This window comes from Episyrphus balteatus, chromosome 3 (genome assembly GCF_945859705.1).
Source record: "Episyrphus balteatus chromosome 3, idEpiBalt1.1, whole genome shotgun sequence".
Lineage (NCBI taxonomy): Eukaryota > Metazoa > Arthropoda > Insecta > Diptera > Syrphidae > Episyrphus > Episyrphus balteatus.
Window position 1 is genome coordinate 54,098,341 of NC_079136.1, and position 16,517 is coordinate 54,114,857.

The 16,517-nt window shown below is 27.0% G+C and overlaps 1 protein-coding gene across 2 annotated transcripts in view; it reads left to right on the forward strand.

Annotated features, from left to right (window-relative positions):
- LOC129913288 (endothelin-converting enzyme 2) overlaps positions 1 to 16,517 on the forward strand; it is a 78,391-nt gene that overhangs the window by 26,468 nt on the left and 35,406 nt on the right. Inside the window, exon 2 of one of the 2 annotated variants that reach the window (XM_055991872.1) lies at positions 16,004 to 16,021. The exons of the other annotated variant lie outside the window; for it this stretch is intronic. Within the exon in view, the coding sequence (XP_055847847.1) occupies positions 16,004 to 16,021 (18 nt within the window). The remainder of the gene's footprint in view (positions 1 to 16,003; positions 16,022 to 16,517) is intronic. 2 annotated transcript variants of the gene reach the window in all.

Below are 16,517 nucleotides of genomic sequence, written 5' to 3' on the forward strand. Positions count from 1 at the left end.
ACTCTGAACTATTATGTAATTGTGAATAACTAGGACTGCCATGACCCTTTTGACATTGGGGTTAATACACTCCTATTTGTAGGTATCAAATAATTTTTTCGTTTATTTCTGACTTTCTTCCAAAAAAGCAAAAAACAAAGTTTTCATTGGGCAGGTTCAGAAACGTTAGGCACTAAATATTTAGGTAATTTCTCGGTCTCTGATTGGTCAGCTGTCAAAAAAAATCTTTCCAATTTAGGTAAATTTATTGGAAGGCTAACTGGAAAGTTAGGCAAGAAAATTTTCCCTAAAAATTTAGGAAAGTTTTTTTTGTCAACATGACAAAACAGATTGTTTTGAATTAAAGAATTAATATAGCAAAATTAAATTTATTTGTGTGAAAAACGAGTAAAAAGTGCATTATCGGTTATAATTAATATTATTTATTCATTAAAGTTAAGTGAAATTTGGTGTCTTCCCCATGCGATTGGTACAATACTTAAGTAAATTTTGAAATTTGACAATAGCATCATATCCAAGCTAATTTAGTCAATTTCCTCAAATTTCCGTTCAGAAAATGACGTTGCCTAAATATCTAGTCCCTAATATTTCCTAAAGTGAGCATTATTAATTAAAAATGTTTAAATTTGAAATACGTCATATCCAATATTTAAAAAAAAATTGAATTTTCAAAAAAAAAAAAAAATTATTTACCTAATATATTTTTAAAAAATCCAAAAATATTTTATTTTGTAAACTTTTGAAAATCTTAATACTACATGATTATTACTCAAATAAACTTAGAAGATATAAAAACGGTTCTATGAGAGTTTCTACCATTCTACCTATCGTTATTAATGGTTTAATTTTTTTTTTTTTAAGTATGACTTTATTTGATCATAATTGTTAGAGCTATTTTTGAAATAGTGCAAGCTTTTCCATTTTGGACATAGGGCATATATTTAATTTTTTGGTATAAACCTTCAATTTTCCCTCTATGGAATCATCCACAACTCTTAACTACCAAATTTGAACCGAATCGCTTTAGTGGGTTTGGACTGTAGACATAGACATACACATACACAGGCAGACAGAACAATAACACGCAGCTGCCGATACATAAAACAATGAGTGCCCTCCCTTTATAAAATTTGGAGCAGATGTAATTTCTGGGAAAAACCTGATTACACATCTGTTTGTCTTAATTCAATTTATACAATTTGCCGGATGAAGATTTTGGTCTTGAATATCAGAAATAATATTCATCAAAGTTCAAATTTTTGAATTTGTTTATAATGACTGTACAGGGTGATTCAGGAGGAATGTGCCAAAAAGTTAGAGCGTTGGGTCAAGACAAAAAAAAATCGTGTGAGAGGGGGGTCTATTCCCGTTTAACCGGTAGGGGCAATTAAAAATAAAATGCACGACTGGGTCGCACGAACTTGCTCTTAGAGTTAAAGTTGCTTAAATTTTTAAGACTTTTTATACAGAAATTTGGAAAAAAAAATAAAATTCGTTTAAAAAAAAAAATAAAATAAAATCTGAAATTAAATTGCCCTCCATATATTAACATGCATTTTTAGAAAAAAAAATTTCAAAATCGTTAGAGCCGTTTTTTTAAAAACTAATTTTTTATAAATAATTTTTTTGAAAAGAAGTTTTGAAATAAAATTGGTATGCCATTTTGTAGAAATCACTAATCAACATCTAAAAACTAAATTTCAAAAAATTCAATTTCGAATTTTTTTAAAAATCCAAAAACTTCCGGGACCCACTTTTTTGGCATTGTCTACCATCGTAATTTCATGGAAAAATGTTATCTCAACTTTTTTTTGTTGTACGAATTCATAACTTGATAGTACCTATATCGCAAGTAAAAAAACAATTGGCTTAGTTTGGAATATTATTATTATTATTCAAAATCGGCGGTTACACCTACAAAAACGTGCTTTATTCAAATTTTAAAAATTAAAATTTTAAATAAAGCCATTTTATGGCATAGTTTTTGAAAAATTAACTCTCAAAATCAAAATTTTGTTGAAAAAGAAGTTGGAAACAAAATTCGAACTAATTTTTCTCAAAATTTTGTGTAGTTAATTACTAGTTTTGTTTTTAAAATTCGATTAATCATTTTTTTTTTTAAGAAGCTGGCATTTAAATTTGTAGCCTTTAAATTCTCTTAAAGTCCAAAAACTTCGCCTCAACACTTTATTATTTGATTTTTTTTTTCCATTCTGCTGATATTGAATATAAAGCAAACTAAACGAGCGTGAAAATCTACACTGAACCAAATCCTTACGTAAATACAACGAAAAAATTCGTTAAGCCAACGAAAATTTAATTAATTTTCAGCCGATGAAAAATTTAATTGGCTCAACGAAATGGCTTTCATACGTTAATGAAGAACTTCATCAATTAACGAAAACATTCGTATTTTAATGAAATTTTTCATAAAAATTTTTGATCGAAAATTAATGAAGTTTTACATCAGTTTACGAAATTTTTTCATCGATTAACGTAAAATTTAATTAAAACTTTCGTAAGCTAACGAATTTTTTCATAAATTTTATGAATATTTTAATTAAATTACGAAAAAATATTCGTTAGCTAACGAAACTTTTCGTTGTACCTATTAATTATTTTTTTAGTAGACTATAGTATATATTTATTGGACTTGTTAAATTATTAATTTAATTCAGTCCAAACCAAAAATTGGCGTTTCGACCCGGTGGAGCTCACTTGGACTTATCGTGAGACACCTTGTCAAAACGCAAATATTTTTTATATTCAGCTCAACTTACATAGATTTTTAAACAAAAACCTAATGTGAACTATATCCAACAAGATTAAATTTTTAATCATTAAAACAGAAATGCACACAAGTCTAGGTTTTTTTTTTTTTTTGTAAGGCAACGATTTTTTTTTATGTATTTTTTCATAAGCCAATGTAATATTTCATTAGCATATGAAGAATTTTCATAAGCTTATGAAGATTTTCGTTAGTTAATGTTGAATTTCATAAGTTAATGAATTTTTTCGTTACTTAATTAAAACTTTGATAAAGTAAGGAATAAATTCTTAATTTTATTCTTTAAAATGAGTATGAAATTTTTCGTTAGTTGATGAATCTTTTCATTGAATTAGATTTTTTGGCACTAAAAAGGGAGAAAAAGTGTATGAAACGTTTTCATTAATTGATGAAGGTTTTCATATTACGAAAAATTACATATTTTCGTTGAGCCAACGAAAGTTTCGTTGGGCCAACGAAAATGTAGTGTATGAAACGATTTTCGTAATTTTACGAAATTTATTATTTTCAGTGTAGGTTTTAGTAGTTCATCTGAGACTAGGTTACTTGAAGTTTCCGCAAAAAAATTTGATTTCCTTTTTTTGAGTTAACTTTTATTTAAAAAAATTCTGAATATTTAAAAAAAAGTGTTTTAATTTAAAATTTGGGATCTGCACCAAAAGTTTTGTTTTCAAAAGTTACAATGACTGACAAAACTAAAAATTCAAAAAAAGTTATTCTTTCAAAATGTCTCAACGGGCCTAGTCAAACTTAACCCTTAAACCCCTAAGACCGTCTACAGATGGTCTTCGCTTAAATCCAATTATCTTATAACTGAATAATTTTTTCGCTCCCACCTCCAAAGAAGTTTTATGCAGATTGAATTTACCTCTACAACAGTACCAGTTTAAAGCTTATGGGTAGAATAGTTAAATAGATATAGTCAATTCTATCAAGAATTTGATGCGAAAAGGTGTAAAAATTAATTGGAAAATTTGGTCAAATTAAATAATTAAAAAAAATATTTTCCAATAGTTCAATCAACACGGGAATTTTTTGGTAAATAATGGGGTATAATATTTTCCTATATTGTTTTTTATTTGATTTGTGAAACACAAAATTTTTGTGAAAATCGAATTTTTGTGAAGACCGTTTGTAGACGGTCTTAGTGGCTAAGAAATGAAAAATTGTCCAAAATTATCCACCAAAGTCTTATTGGTTCTTAGTTATTTTGTCAGTGTTATTTTGTTTTGTTTACCAGAATCAAAAGTTTGTATGCTTTTTTTTCAGTAAATAATAATGTCTCGTCGGAGTGATAGAAACAAGGCTTGTGATAGGTGGAAAAAAGTAAATCTATCTGCCTTCAATGATGAAGAAATTGCAGATGTGAATCCGAAGATTATAACAAGGTTTTCAAACTGCTTGCAGCTCTTAATTTGTCTTAGAATGTGAGCAACCTCAGCTTGAATTTGATTGACGCATTACCACAAGTGTCAAGAGGAGTTGTAAAAAAAAGTTACACACGATGAAGCTCTAATCGAGCTAACTTTATCAGAGCAACAACCAGATGTGGCAACTCTGTTTGAGCCGAAAAAGGACTCCGTCCCCGTAAACTACTGAAGAAGCTTCAGGACCTTCAACTATGACATCAGCTGGTGGCTTCAATGGAGCTGGTTAGTATTGCACACATAAGAAAATATGCATGTGCAAGAGTAACAACAAGATGTGGCAACGCCGGTTAAGTCAAAAATATTGCTCGGTCATCGTTGCCTGCCGAAGAAGGTTCAAGCTTTTCAATTATGACATCAGCTGGTCGATTCAATGGAGGAATGAAGTTACGTTTAGGGGGAAAGCTGATTTTCCGCCTGAAATAAAAAAAAACTTCAAACACCTTTTAAGTTTTTCTCATATTTCTCCACCGACACGGTCAAATAGATTTGATATCCCTCGTAACAAATCGGGATGATATAAAAAAAAGTCTAAACAAAATTCCAGGTTGCCAAACACGGACTCCGAAGGTATATTTGAGTTTTGATTAGTATGTCGATTTTTCCTTATTGCAACATCGAAGCATTGGAGCGAATATGGGTTTCGTCTTATATCTGACTGTTCATCAAAAAACAAATTTGAGCAAATTCACAAAATATTATATCGTTCAACGACAAGTTTTAACTTGTAAAGAAAGGTGATGTGGGGTAAGATGGGGAACAAAAAAATTGTACATTGTATAAAATGTCCAAAACACACATTTTGTACCAAATGCAATACGCATTAGTGTTTTTTTCAAAATTAAAGAGCTTTTTATAACATTTCTTAGAAAATAATTTGTAATTTTGAAATGAATAAAACATTTATTTTGGATTTGAATCATTTGTTAATTGTCATATTTTCTTAGTAGTTAACCACTAACCGTTTTATCCACCTGGCGCTTCCAGGTGACATTTTTTGGATAAACGGACTTCATATTCGTATTTTTCAGCCTAAAATCATATAAGAATCAAAATTCCTATAAAAAAATATCTTATATTTTAATGTCAGTGGTTTAAGGGTTAAAATTGAAATTAAAAATGAGCCCAACTTAAAGGCATTAAATTAACTAGAATTTTGGACATACAAATAAAATTAGCGGAATTTTTAAAAACAAATAAACTGTTGAAGCTATAAAAACGAAGTTTATGGAGCTTAAAAATATTTGAAAACTTAAATAATGGATATTGTTTTTAATTATATCAGATTTTGTCCGCTAAATGAGACTTATTTTAACAAAAAATACTATTGCTCATATGGTGAAATTCTCCTATATGTTGCGGAAATTCAAAGGGGGTGCACAGCAGGGTTCGGACTTCAGTTTCAAAATTTCGAAGCAAATTTGAAAAAAAAGTGAAGTAGATCCAAAATTTCGGAAGTAGATTTCAACATTAAAATTTCAGAACATTTATTTCCAAAAATTTATTCAAAAAAAATTATTTTTCAACAAAATTATTTTTCTTTACTTTTTTATTATGATCTTTTCCAAAAGATGTAACGGTGCTTCAGGGTAAAACGGTTAATTCAGCATAATCTAACAAATTTTTGATCCGGAATTTTTCAAAATCAGTCAAAATTACTTTGACAAACTTTATTTCTATCTTGAATTCGAAGAATAATTGGCCTCCATTCATCTTTTGAGATATCAGTTGAGCTTTATTTCTCAATGCCTTGACCAGATTTAAAATTGAAGATAAATCCCTTTCTCTAAATTTATTACTTGAAAAATATTTTTCAATTAAGAAATAGAAGTAGATCCTGAAAAAGAGAAGTAGGGAAGTAGATTTTATTTTTTGCCCAAAATCGAAGTAAATCTACTTCGATCGAAGTAAAGTCCGAACCCTGGTGCACAGTACACTTAGAAATAATATAATGAAAATGAAAGGTTGACTCTGGGTATACTATATACATATAAGTTGACTGGCAAATGTGTAAATGTGCTTCCCTCGCAATAATACAGCATCACCAGCTGCCATATAATTGTAGTGTTTGGGTTATAAAGATGTTTAAAGGATATTTCAACAAATTGTATGTTTAAGGACGTGAACCTATAAAAGCTCAACGTAAAGGTAGTATAACGAAAATGAAAACCAAAACAGCCAGGTTAAAAAAAAGGTGTAGGAGGTATACCTACCAACAATTCGTGAACGCAAGTATAGAGACTCAGTTAGCAAAGGTAAATATACTTCAAAGAGTATAGGTAGGTATACTTTTTTTTTTCGTTTATTATTCCAGTGAAGAGCCTGAAAAGGAAGTTGGCCTTGAGGCTTGTTCAGTTGAAAGATGTTGTTTTTCTGAGTTTTTCTTCTTTCTATTTGTTAAGAGGATTAGGCTTTTAGAGATGAAAAAAAAAATGTAGGTAAAGAAAGAAAGAAAAGAAAGACAAGATGAAAAAAAAAAACACAAAATCCATACAAATAAACGTGCCTGAATTGCGAATTCATCTACGACATGGATATAAGTATGGACAAAGTGTTTGCTGCTTTACTTTATATCTTTCTTAACTTTTTATCTCAATCATCATCCCTGAAGAATATTGTTCCTCGCTCTTTATGGCTGCTGTGTATATCGTGTATACTTAACCTTTATACCAACGCGTTTTACGGTTTTACGTTTTTATAAAAAGGCTATTCAATCATCCTTTTGTTGAGTGAGATTTTGGCATAAATATTTAATTTTTTTTTTCGTTTTTTCATGGTGACATTCAAGTGTCTTAAATTAATGCTATCGCAGTTAAATAAACATAAAAAAAATATTCCCTTATAAAAAATGAATGGAAATATTATGCTAATAGACGAATTTTGTTTGTTTTGTTATTTTTTTTTCCTCAATAAGATAAAGAAAAATGAATACATAGTAGGTTTTTTTTTGGTTTTGTTTTGGTAGAATCTAAAGACTCCTGAAACATTTTTTTTTTTGGGTGAACGGGACAAGATTTAAGGATTTTTAATGAATACTAAGGAGATGAGACGAGATAAAAGGTTGAAATTTGAAACTCATGCCCTAAATATATTTTTTTTTTTTGTTCATTCAGACGCAAGTTGTGTCCAAGGTCCAGGACAAAGAAAGTCATTGGACTTGGACCGATTTGAGATGATGGATGGAAGTGAGTTATTATGATAAGAGGGATTTTTATAAAAATGATAAATTAAAGTTATTTTTAAAAAATCCTATAAATTCAGTCGGAAAAACTGACAATCATTTTGATTTTCTTTTTCTTTCTTACTCCGAAGTAAATTGCCTTATTTTTAAACATTTTCTTATTTTTGCATTATGAGTGTAAAAATGAAAACAATGAATTGTATTTCAATACATTAATTAAAAATAAATAAATTTGTTCTTAGAGTTCAAGTTGCTTAAATTTTTAAAACTTTTAAATGAAAATTTAAAAAATTATTTATTTTTCAAAAAAAAAAAAAAAAAAAAAAAATATTTCATAAACGAGTATACCTAATTTCCAAAATACGTATGCATGATGATTTCTTTCATTAAGTTACATTTAAAGAAAAACTAAGAATCATCAGAGCAGTTAAAAAAATAATTTTGTATTAACAATTAAAATCACAATATAATAGAGTTTATATGACCAAAATGATATAAAAAATAATTTTTATGTTCTCCAAAAATTGATTCCAATATCAATCAGAGTTGTAAAAATATCGATTAAAAATAAATGCATTTGAAATTTAAAAAAAAATATTTATTGAAAATAACAAAAATTGTATAAAAAACATTATTTGCAACTGAAAAATTGCACTTAAAAAAGAATATAACTGAAACGGGAAGAGCTGACATAAAAGACAGATTTTTTATAACGAAAACGCAATTTTTACTTGCTATATAGGTACTATACATATATCAAGTTATGCATTCGTACAAAAAAAAAAGTTGAGATAACATTTTTCCATGACATTACGATGGTAGACAATGCCAAAAAAGTGGGTCCTGGAAGTCCGTCTGTCTGTCTGTCTGTCAGTCTGTCTGTCTGTCTGTCTGTATAAGGAGCTACAGCCTAAACGGATGGACCGATTAATGTTAAACTTGGTATGTAGCGTTATTTGGCGACTCTCCAGAGGGGTTTTTGGAATTAATTTTTTTTTCACCAAAAATAACGGTACATGTCATATACCGATTTAAGTAAAATTGAAATATCTCGAAAACGGCTCTAACGATTTTGTTTAAATGTTAGTCTTAAGCTAAGGTTTATCTTCCAATGAAAAAATTTTTTTTTGAAAATCATTATTAACGGTACCTGCCATAGAACGGTTTTTTTCAAATCCGATTATCTCCGAAACTGATTATTCGATTTCAACAAAATTTTTTGTGAAGAAGCATTTATATAATTTAAGTATAAACCAAAAATAAAATTTCCAAAAAAATAATTTTTGGATTTTTTAAAAAAATTTGAAATTTTTTTTTTGAAAAATCAAATTTTCGAAAACGGGACATTGAATTTTTTTGAAATTTTGTTTTTAGATGTTGATTAGTGATTTCTACAAAATGGCATACCAATTTTATTTTAAAACTTTTTTTCCAAAAAATTATTTACAAAAAATTATTTTTTTTAAAAACGGCTCTAACGATTTTGAAAATTTTTTTTCTAAAAATGCATGTTAATATATCAATCAAAACTGCATACTTGTTTTGGAGGGCAATTCAATTTTAGATTTTATTTTAATTTTTTTAAAAAACGAATTTTATTTTTTTTTTCCAAATTTCTATATAAAGTCTTAAAAATTTAAGCAACTTTAACTCTAAAGCAAGTTCGTGCGACTCAGTCGTGCATTTTATTTTTAATTTGATTTGAATTGCTTTCAATGTAATGTGTGCAAAATTTTATCAAAATCATTACAGATGTTTTCGAGAAAATTGCAATGGTGAGCAAAAAAAGCAAAAAAAAAAAACACACCAACAAATTCAATAAATATCACCTGCAACAATTGGAGAAAAAATGTATAAAAAATTTTTTGAACAACATTTTTAAAATTTAAATTGGTGCCCGTGCTGTTTTGTAGTAATTAATTAATGAACACCTACAACCAAAATTCATACATTGTTATTTGTTAAGAATAAGTTTCACCTACTTTTTTGATTTTGCTGGGTGTACAGTCTACACCCTTTAAGTTTTCAAATATGTCAGTCATGAAAGTTTCTCGTCTTTTTTTTCAAACAAAATATTATAGCGCCTGAAATCCATAAACATGCAAAAGTTCAACAATTAATTAATTTAATTGTTCAACAATTGCCTTTTTTTCTGTCGAATAGTTTTAAATGAATTAAACATTGACATACAGAACTGATAAAACTGATGTAGGCCAAGAAATGTTTTTGGCTTTGTGTTTAGCTTGAAAAAAAAATCGATTTGAATCATTGAATTATGGATACTGTTAATTTAATATTATTTATCAATGATGTTAAAAGAATAGAAATTAATAATATTTCAAACAAGTCAAAATATTCAATATTATATTTGCTTTTAATACTATACTATTACCAATAAAACAGTTTTTTGTACAGAAAAAAAAATTTATCGAAATGGGTCACTGTGGTGTATGAGTAACTTTTTTTTTTTAAATTTAAAAATCATGAAAATATGTTACGGTTAATATTTACTCAAAGCAATTCATAAATTATGAACATGTTAATATTCTCCAAATTATTGAATTTATGTTTTTATCATAATTGTACGTAAAAGGCCTTAAAGCCATTTTCATTGGGAACTAAGTACAGTAGTCCCTCGATAATGTGAACTAATTAAAACAAGGCGTTTTCGGATTTAGGAGGGATTCACATTACTGGAACTTTTTCCAATTGTCATTTAACTGAATAAAACAATGAATATCACAGAAAATATTTAATTTAAGCTCAGTTTAAGCATTTATTGAATTCAGAAAAAATCAATAAAATAAAAGTAATAAGGAAAAGGAGTAGACTCCATTTCAAAAATTGAAAAAAAAAAAAAATCATAAAAATCATAAAAATCTTTAAAATCAATTCTTCATAAAAAAAACGTAAAAAAACTTCATAAAAAGATAAAAGATAAAATGCTAGTACAAAAATCTCCAGCCTGCAGCTGCATTCAATATATCTTAAAATATGTCTACTAGAGTGGACCAAAAAAATCATTTTTTCATTATTTTGATTTGCTCTACCGATAACTTGTTTTCTCGACACAAAATAATGCTACCCTAATTTTTTCAGAATTTTTCGATGATGTTTAGGGGTTGCGCGCACCCCTTTATTAAAAAAAATAAGCTCTTTTAGTTTTTAATTTTTTTAAAGCTTAAATAATTTTTTTATCGAAAAGCTGTTTGAGTAAAAAGTATTGAGTATCAATAGATCTACTTACCTCAATTTTTCTCTTTTCAAAAAAAAATATTTTTGACTGATTCCCAGGCGTTAGAAGTCGAAATTACTGATAAATGCTGGGAAAAAAGCCTTAAAACTATGTTTTACTGTTTTTTATAACGGTTAAAATTATTTTTATCGTATTCCTCATTAAATTTACTATAAAAACCGTGCTTTTATATTGCTCAATTCTTCTTAGATTGATAAAAGAAAAATAATTTTTAAAAAAGATCGTACCAAAACAAGTGAAGGAAAAATGGGGGAGGGTACTATATCTTGGGCGCCGAGATTTGATAACAGTATTTTGTAGAGGAGTTAAATACGATCATTTTTCATTATGGGAGGGGTGGTCTATCTGGCGCCGTTTAGGCGGGAATGGCAATTTTCTAAAAAATGACTTTAAATAATAAAAAAAATATTAAAATACAATGGCAACACTTACAGTTATGAATGATAGCTTTTTCAAAAGCCAGAACTATACACTTTATTCTAATTTTGAATTAAAGTTATTTTAATCAATTGTTTTTGAAATAATCGATTAAAAAGTAAAAAATTGGGAAAAAAAAGTTTAAAAAACACATTCAATACTGTTTTTGTCAAGATTGTGGATTACAATACAAAAAATGGCTGATAAAATAAAGGGCACAATTGATTCCTTATTAAATACTGAAGTCCATATGTTTTAACGCTTTCTAGTTTTTGAGAAAATTGAAAAATAAAAAAAAATTCTTTTTATCAGATTATAATTTTTATGGCTGTTTTTGATATTTTTGCCACCATCAAAAAACATATCCGATATTCAACATTATAAGGCGCTGCATCAACAACAACATCATAAAAAAATATGGATAGTTATCAAAATAAAATTTCGTGGAACCAGAAGGACGATCTCGAGTAGGTCTGATAAAAAAGAAATTTTTTATTTTTCAATTTTCTCAAAAACTAGAAAGCGTTAAAACATATGGACTTCAGTATTTAATAAGGAATCAATTGTGCCCTTTATTTTATCAGCCATTTTTTGTATTGTAATCCACAATCTTGACAAAAACAGTATTGAATGTGTTTTTTAAACTTTTTTTTCCCAATTTTTTACTTTTTAATCGATTATTTCAAAAACAATTGATTAAAATAACTTTAATTCAAAATTAGAATAAAGTGTATAGTTCTGGCTTTTGAAAAAGCTATCATTCATAACTGTAAGTGTTGCCATTGTATTTTAATATTTTTTTTATTATTTAAAGTCATTTTTTAGAAAATTGCCATTCCCGCCTAAACGGAGCCAGATAGACCACCCCTCCCATAATGAAAAATGATCGTATTTAACTCCTCTACAAAATACTGTTATCAAATCTCGGCGCCCAAGATATAGTACCCTACCCCATTTTTCCTTCACTTGTTTTGGTACGATCTTTTTTAAAAATTATTTTTCTTTTATCAATCTAAGAAGAATTGAGCAATATAAAAGCACGGTTTTTATAGTAAATTTAATGAGGAATACGATAAAAATAATTTTAACCGTTATAAAAAACAGTAAAACATAGTTTTAAGGCTTTTTTCCCAGCATTTATCAGTAATTTCGACTTCTAACGCCTGGGAATCAGTCAAAAATATTTTTTTTTGAAAAGAGAAAAATTGAGGTAAGTAGATCTATTGATACTCAATACTTTTTACTCAAACAGCTTTTCGATAAAAAAATTATTTAAGCTTAAAAAAATTAAAAACTAAAAGAGCTTATTTTTTTTAATAAAGGGGTGTGCGCAACCCCTAAACATCATCGAAAAATTCTGAAAAAACTAGGGTAGCATTATTTTGTGTCGAGAAAACAAGTTATCGGTAGAGCAAATCAAAATAATGAAAAAATGATTTTTTTTGGTCCACCCTAATGTCTACACAAATAACAGTTATCCACTTTTCAGACCTATACAAAAATTGCGTGCACGAAGGAGAAAAAAAAGAAATTCACATTAGGTATAGAGTCTAAAAATTTTCGGAGTCCACATTAGGTATAGAGATGACAATGAAAATTTTTGCCGATTCAAATTTTAGAGAAATTCAAATTATCGGTAATTCACATTATCGAGGGACTACTGTATTTTTGTAGAACCATTTACATTTACAACTAATCTACTCTGAAATTAAATCTTAGTTCCAGAGCATACCTGCGTTATTCTGACGCCATTATTTGATAACGCTGCATCCATCTACTGATGGGAACACATTAAGCAGTAATATCGAGAGCAATTATTTTTATTATTATTTCTTAGAATCAATATAAAAGTACTTTTATTATATTTTAAAAGATAACTTCATTCACTGTAGACAGAATGTATGTACCTACTCTAAACTATTAAAAAAATATATTTTCAACCAATGTTTGCTTTCTCTTTTTACTTTAATATTACTTCTTTTCAATAGATTAAAATGTAACCTTGAGTTTTATTTCTTTATAATTTTTGTTTTTAAATCTTTTATTATTTCGTATTGAAAGACTCTAAAGTTTTGAGATCAAGAAGTAACAAAAATGAATTTGACTTGAGTTTTTTTAATCACTGAATATCTCCCAAATAATTTGTTCAATTTTAAAGAATTTTTGTGTGCAAGAACACTTCCCAAATATAAATCAAAAACAAATTTTTGAATTAAAAAAAAACTTTGGATTTAAAAAAAATACTTTGAATTTTTTTTGTTGAATAAATCGATTTTTAGAAAACGGTAAATTGAATTTTTTTTTAAATTTTGGTTTTAAAAATTGATCAATAATTTAAACAAAATGTCATATCAAATTTATTAAAATTTTTTTATTTTTAATTATTTAAACAAAATTATTTTTTTTTTAAACGATTTTGAAAATTGTTTTCTTAAAATGCGTCGTTATAAAAGAAATTTAACTACATATTTATTTTTGGAGCTCAATTTCATTTAAAGAGTTTTTTTCCATTTGAAGAACGAATTTTTTGTGTGTTTAAAATTATTTTATTTTCATTTACATTTACCAAAATTTTCAATAGGTACTGTTATTTTATCAACACTTACCCTCTGTTCTGTTATTCCATATTAGAATTTTCAATGCATAATTGCATGACCCAAAAAAATATTATTAATATTTAGGTAAGCACGTCGATGACGAATAAAATTCATTCATAAAATTAGCCTTTAATTGAGCATGTTGCGTGAATTATTTCTATAACACACTTTTTTTTTGCAAGGAAGTAAGAATTATAATCAGATTTTACCGATTATTCTATTTTTAATCACACGCAGTGTAGGGTGAGTCTTTAACATTTAAGTGGGTAGTGAAAAAAAAAAAAACAAAAAACTGCACCACCACAATTAGGGAGGTAAAATTTTGTATTGTTGAAAAGCCCCTGCTATATGCGCAATATACATTATTATGTAGGTTAGGTAGGTACTGTTATTTTCATTATGCCGCTTTTAAGTGTAATCATGCAAAGGCAAAGTTATTTACATTATTGTTAAAACAAACTGAGTTTATATAAAATTATTAAACAAGTGCCATTAATAAATAATAATCGATTTACATGTTAGACATTATAAAAGGGGGAAAAACAAGAATGTTGGAAGATATTTTATTTATGGAAAATAGATTATTCCAAGAGTCCTTATTTAGATTTCTATATCAATTAAGGTAGGAAATGAACAATTTTAAAATTTAGAATTTCTATTTTTAAAAATACCTACGAGTAGTAAGAATTTAGTTTGAAGGTTTTATATCACAGTTTACAGAAAATATTCCTACGAAAAAATAACTTTGGCTATAATTCTTTTTAAATGTTGTAACCATAACATTTCTAAGCAAAAATTGATAAAGCATTGATCCGCTCAAAAGTTAAACTGTTTCAAAACTTCATTACACCAATTTCATTGATAATATTAATTCAAACGTTCCTTCAACAACAGCTATTCACTCTTACCAAATAAAATTAAATAACATCTTTTTCCTTAACAACTAAATTAGTCAAAACAAAACAAAATGGAAAACGAATTAAACAACACTTTACTTCAATATTAATGGTTTTAATCGATTAATGTCCTTAATCACAATCAATGAATCATTCCCAAAAACACAATAACAACTCAAATACAACATTTACAAGTTTTGTTTTCTTCACACCATTTGTTTGAGTATTTCGTGTTATTTTATTGTTTTGTCTCAATTTCAATCAATAAAATAATAGACTATTAAAAGTTGTTCAAATAATCACATTTTCGTGTAAACGTAAGCGAGCAAATTGTCTTGACTTAAAAATATCAATAAAAATGTGTCAAAAACTGCCTACAACTGCCGAAAAAATGATTAAAATTTTTGAAGAAAAAGTCGAATCTCAGTTTCTTAATATTCCGATTAACATTTTTTGTATTTATTGTTTGTACAAATCTGTTGAGCACATTAAAATAAAAAAAAAAAAAAGGAAAAACAGAGACAGACACGCAAAATGTAAACATATAAATCATAGCATATGTCAATGTTAACATAATGTCCATGAAATGGAGAGGATATAGGATAAGTATGAGTATGTAGGGGAAATAAGTTTGTATTTGAGCATATAAATAGCACACTTATTAAAAAAGGCAAATTACAATGGGGCTTTTATATGTATGTGGAGGGATTCAATGAGGAAGATGGTAGAGGGTTTCCTATTCATTTTAGATTTGACTTGATTTTTATTGGGTGAACAAAATGAGGGTTTTATTAAATAAGACATTTTGGTGGAACAAAAGCTGAAAATGAGAAGGTTTTTTATTTGATTTGTTTTTTATGTTAAAAACATTATAAATAATAATAATTTTTATTCTTCTCTTGTATTTTCTTTTCTTTTCTTTTCTTTTCTTTTCTTTTCTTTTCTTTTCTTTTCTTTTCTTTTCTTTTCTTTTCTTTTCTTTTCTTTTCTTTTCTTTTCTTTTCTTTTCTTTTCTTTTCTTTTCTTTTCTTTTCTTTTCTTTTCTTTTCTTTTCTTTTCTTTTCTTTTCTTTTCTTTTATTTTCTTTTCTTTTCTTTTCTTTTCTTTTCTTTTCTTTTCTTTTCTTTTCTTTTCTTTTCTTTTCTTTTCTTTTCTTTTCTTTTCTTTTCTTTTCTTTTCTTTTCTTTTCTTTTCTTTTATTTTCTTTTCTTTTCTTTTCTTTTCTTTTCTTTTCTTTTCTTTTCTTTTCTTTTCTTTTCTTTTCTTTTCTTTTCTTTTCTTTTCTTTTCTTTTCTTTTCTTTTCTTTTCTTTTCTTTTCTTTTTCTTTTCTTTTCTTTTCTTTTCTTTTCTTTTCTTTTCTTTTCTTTTCTTTTCTTTTATTTTTCTTTCTGTCTTTTTTTCTTTTTCTCTACAACCATACTACAACAAAAACTAACAAAGCGATTTTGTTCAAATTTGGTAATTATGAGTGTTTGGAGATTCCCTAGTGGTGAAATTGAAATTTTATTTTAAGGACCAAAATTAACGTTACCTGACATATTACCAAAGTTAATCAAAATTGGTGTGTGTACTTTCGCAAATACGGTCATACTCCAAAGATCGAATTTATATTTTTGAACAGTTATTAACGATATCTGTCATAGAACCGTTTTCTTGATATTTGACGTACTCGAAAACGATTCAACCGATTTTAATGAAAATTTTAAAAAAACTTCAAAATATTTTTTGATAAATCAATTTTTGTTTTCTTTGAAACTTAATTTGTAGGTGTCTCTTAGTTTATTTATTTATTTATTTTTTTTTTTTTTAAAACGGCTTTAAACTTAAATTGTATTTCTAAAAATGCATTTTCATTTTAATGTTTTAAAGGATTGCTCTAAAACTTTTGATTAAAAAAAAAAATACTTGTGCTCTCGCAAAAATTTTTTAAATTTCTTATAAAGTTAGTTAAAAA